Source organism: Humulus lupulus, chromosome 5 (genome assembly GCF_963169125.1).
Source record: "Humulus lupulus chromosome 5, drHumLupu1.1, whole genome shotgun sequence".
Lineage (NCBI taxonomy): Eukaryota > Viridiplantae > Streptophyta > Magnoliopsida > Rosales > Cannabaceae > Humulus > Humulus lupulus.
The window spans coordinates 150,736,729-150,741,546 of NC_084797.1; the positions used below are offsets into that span (position 1 = coordinate 150,736,729).

The 4,818-nt window shown below is 48.0% G+C and overlaps 1 protein-coding gene across 1 annotated transcript; it reads right to left on the minus strand.

The window, feature by feature from the left end:
* Nucleotides 1-3,110: 3,110 nt before the first annotated feature.
* On the minus strand, nucleotides 3,111-3,635 carry LOC133779582 (uncharacterized). Its single transcript, XM_062219529.1, has one exon. The coding sequence runs from the start codon at nucleotides 3,633-3,635 to the stop codon at nucleotides 3,111-3,113; it is 525 nt and encodes a 174-aa protein (XP_062075513.1).
* Between the last annotated feature and the right edge of the window lie 1,183 nt (nucleotides 3,636-4,818).

Here is a 4,818-nt window from a genome sequence, read left to right on the forward strand (position 1 = left end):
TATACACCAGTCTCCAAGTCTCCCTCTTGTCTGTTGGTAAGGCTCCATCCTTCAGGTAGCTTACAATTGGGTCGGCCCACGACTCTTTTGGGATGCTGATCATAAGAACGTTTGAATCAATGATGCTTGGCCTCGGTAAGTATTCCACAGGTACTGATTCAAGGATATCCCCATCCTTAGTAGAAGCCAGCTTTGCGAGGGCATCGACATGGGTATTCCTCTCTCTTGGGATTTTCTCTATGCTATACCCCACCAACTGCCCCAGATAGCCTCTTGCCCTTTCCAAGTATGAGGCCATCTTAGGACCCCTTTTCTTGATACTCGCCCTTCACCTGGAACACCACCAACTGTGAGTCACTAAAAATGTGTAAATGCGTTACCTTTAGACCCTGGGCCAACCGCAACCCAGCTAGGAGCGCTTCGTATTCCGCCTCGTTGTTCAAGGCTTCGAACCCAAACCGTATCGCACAGTACATCCTATGTCCCCCGGGTCCATTCATCACGATACCTGCTCCAGCTCCTCCTTCATTGGATGCTCCATCCATATGCAGGCTCCATTCCTCAAAATTCCTTTGCTCTCCTTCTCCGACTGACTGTCCCTCTCCTTCATTTCCTCCTTCACTTGGTCGATAGGTGAAATCCACTATGAAGTCTGCAATCACTTGCCCATTGACGGAGGTCCTTGGGGTATAAGTGATGTCGAATTGACTTAGCTCAATCGACCATTTCATCAGTCTCCCCAAGGTTTCAGGTTTATGAAATACCTGTCTTAAAGGGCTATCAGTGAGTACCTCGATCGCATGGGCATGGAAGTATGGCCTTAACTTCCTTGAGGCCACAACTAATGCGTATGCCAACTTCTCTATCTCCGGGTATTAGTTCTCCACATCTACCAACCGTTTGTTGATGTAGTACACGGGTTTTTGATACCTCTTCTCTCCTCTAACCAGGGCAATGCTTATGGCATGCTCATATAGTGCCAAGTATAAGTATAGTCTTTCGCCCTTTTTAGGTTTAGCCAAAAAGGGTGGCTTCCCTAAGTGTTCCTTCAACTTGGTAAAAGCATCCTCACATTCTCCATCCCAAGTGAACTTTTTGCTCCCTTTTACGATGTTGAAGAAGGGAGGCACTTGTCCGTAGACCTTGAAACGAATCTGTTAAGGGCTGCCACTCGTCCCATTAGACACTGTACCTCCTTCTTATTCTTGGGTGGGCTCATTTCTATTAGGGCCTTTATCTTATCAAGATTAGCTTCGATGCCTCTGAAGTTGACCATGAAACCCAAGAACTTTCCCGAGGAGACACTGAAAGTGCACTTGAGTGGATTCAACTTCATTCGGTACCTCATGGGTGTATCGAACATCTCACCTAGGTCCCTGTTGAGTTCTGTGGCATCTTTGGTCTTCACCAACATATCATCAACGTATACTTCCATGTTCCTTCCTATCTGGCTGGCGAACATTTTGTTCACCAATCTCTAATAGGTGGCACCTGTGTTCTTTAATCCAAAAGGCATCACTCTATAGCAATAGAGTCCTTTATCCGTTATGAATGACATATGCTCTTTGTTAGCTGGGTTCATAGGTATCTGGTTGTATCCAGAGTAGGCGTCCATGAAGCTGAGTAACTCGTGCCCAGCCGTCGCATCCACTAGCTGATCTATTCTTGGAAGCAGAAAACTGTCCTTAGGACATGCCTTATTGAGGTTTGAGAAGTCCACACAGGTCCTCCATTTCCATTCGGCTTCGGGACTAGTACATGGTTCGATACCCATATGGGATAGAATGATTCGCGGATGAACCCATTCACCTTCAATTTGTCAACCTCCTCTGGGTCAAGCGCTCGTCTTTTCTGCCTAACGGGCCTTGCCTAGAGGGTGATATTCAAATGGTGGCAGATGATCACAGGATCTATCCCCACCATGTCCTCGTGACTCCAGGCGAATACATCCAAATTGTCCTTCAAAAACCTCACCAACTTCTCCTTCGTGTCATCCTGAAGGTTTTTTTCCACCTTCAACTTTCGCAACGACTCTTCCATCACCATGATTTCCTCTACCTCCTCCACAGGTTCTGCCTCCGGCTCCTCCATGACTCTGGGGTCTAGCTCCTGTGGGTTTACGCCTCCATGTACTACCATCGCCCTTGGTTCTTGTGGTTTCACAAGCGTGCGAAGGGAGGTGCTATAACACTCCCTTGCTTCTCTTTGTTCTCCTTTCATACTTGCTATCCCACCAAGAGTTGGGAACTTGATGGCTAGGTGATATATTGAAGTTATCACTTTCAATTCTCTTAGGGATGGTCTCCCCAATACCACATTGAAAGCTGAAACACACTCTACCATGATGAAGTTTGCCATGACTGTGGTCTGTCTAGGTTGTTCTCCCATGGTGAGTGCCAATTCGATCACCCCTAAGGGTTGTATTGATTCCCCCGTGAATCCGTATAAGGAGGATTGGAAAGGTTTCAAGTGTCTGACGGCCAAGCCCATCTTCTCCAAGGCGGGGTGATACAAGATATCCACAGAACTTCTGTTGTTTATGAAGACCCGATGCACCCGCATGTTAGCCAATTAAACCGTCAACACCAGAGGATCATTGTGGGGAAAGTGCACCCCTCGCGCATCCTCCTCTGTGAAAGTGATTAAATCATTCTCTCCCTTAAAGATTTTCGGGGGCCGCTGCTCCAGACTCATGACACACGGTGGCGGACTCTGTCTGGCTTCTCTAGCATACCTATCTCGACCCTTTCTGGACTCTCCTCCAAACCCCGGACCTCCAAAGATCATTCTCACTTCTCCTTGTATGTCTAGGGCTCTTTCTCAGGCCTGAGGTATCACCGTCTCATTCTCCAATTTCTAATTTTCCCTTCTGACATATTGACCTAGGTGCACCCTGCGTATGAGCATTCTGCCGTGGTATGGCCAATGTCCTTGTGGTACTGATAGTATTTGCTAGGGTCCCTCTTGGAGCGATCTTTTCTCATCGACGGGGGCCTCTTGAAGGGAACCCAACCTTCATTCATGAGATAAATGTGCTCTATGGTGTCTGTCAGGTTTGTATAGAAGGTGTAAGTCACTTGCCTAGGGTCACCACCGTGTATGGGCCTTCTCTAGTGGTCATCTCTCGGCCCCTCGTATGCCCTCTTCTTTTTTGTCCCATTTGATCCTTCATGGGTTGAGGGCTTAACATGGGACTCATTTTTTCCTGCCTTCAAGTTCTCAAGGCCATCCTCGACCCGAATGTACTTTTGTGCCATTTCGTAAAAGTCATCTAAGCCAGTGACTTCCCTTTTGAGCATGTTATCCCAAAGCTTGCTATGCGGGCGCACTCCAGCCGAGATTGCAATCTTGAGTTCTCCCATGGTCAAGCTTCCCACCTTGGCTGCCTCCATGTTCAACCTATGAATGTAGCTCTTTAAACTTTCTCCTTCACCTTGCTTTATGCTAGCGAGAATGGTGCCTGATATGGTGTAATCTCGCACGACATGATGTTGCTGGAGAAACTTGTCGGAAAATTGCTGCCATGACCTAATAGTCCCCGGTCTCAGCCTCTTAAACCATTTGTAAGCAGGCCCTTTCAGCGTGATAGTGAAACATTGACATCTCGCTCTGCTATTGATCTCTCTCAGCTTCATTAACTAATTGAAGACATCCAAGTGGTACTTGGGGTCCAAGGTACCTTCGTATGGGGTCATATGGGGTTCTTTAAAGTTGGTTAGGAGTCGCTCCAACTGGATTTCTCGTGAGAAAGGTGACTCATAGTTGAATTCTTCATCGTTAATGTGCCCCCTAACGCCGTGACAATCTTGCTCTGAAGACTCCTCATCTCGGTGTCTAGCTTTTGTCGCCTCTTATGTAAGGAGTCCCTTATCTCAGTGGGATTGCCCTTTCTCTTTTCTCCGTCCTTTGGAGGGGCCACAAGGGGCATCGTCCTCGCTCCTAACCTCTTCCCATTGAGCTTTTCTCTTAGGTCAGGCATCGCTTCCTTAGAAGTGACTTCGGCCTCGTTCCTAATACCATCGTTGTTCCTTCATCTTTGCTCTTGGGGGTATTTCGTCGGTCTAGGTCCCTCATGGTATTTTGTCTGGGGGGTCTTGCTGGTGGAGAGTCGGGTTCTCCCATCGTCCACGGGGACAATGATTTCCCCTCTTTCTTATTCTTTCTCCTTGTGCTTCGGAATGGGTAGGCTTGACTTTCCTTGCAGAAGGTCATTTAAGATCTCCTGCATGTTCTCTAGTGTCGCTTCCAACTTTCGGTTTTTCTTGTGCAACTCGCGAATTTCGTCCACATAGAAGAGAGTCTTTGAGCTAGAACTCACCGAATGCACATGGGGAATTTTGCATGGCCTCCGCGTCGAGGGACCCGGGTCTTAGTGGCCGGAGTGGGGTGCCACCGGGGGTTGGGGATGTGGAGGCACCGGTGGCTCTGGGTGACCTCCGTCGAGCCAGATAGCTAGGGACGATGCTTCCTTCTCCTCCATTGGTGGAGGATGCTCCTCCGGCATGTCCCTCGGCTTAGGTGGAGGGGGTTCCTTCCGGGAGTCCCTCAGTTGCTCTCCGTCTGGGCAAACCTCAACATCCTGTAGCTGACGTAGGTGTTTCAAACGCCTTGGCATTTCTCCTTCTCTGAAGGTGATGAAAGAACGTTGGCTTGACACTCGTTCTTCCCATAGACGGCACCAAACTGTTGATGGTAAGAACTCGTCAACGATACAAGGTCAGAAAACTCAAATTATATTGTGAAAGATAGCTAAGAATAAGAAGGAAAGAACTTGAAGGAAAAGAAAACACAAAACAACAATGGAGCAAAGATCATCTA

Bases quoted from the DNA above. Each gene is read 5' to 3' on its own strand.
- LOC133779582 (XM_062219529.1), bottom strand. From the start codon at position 3,635: ATGAAGCTGAGAGAGATCAATAGCAGAGCGAGATGTCAATGTTTCACT.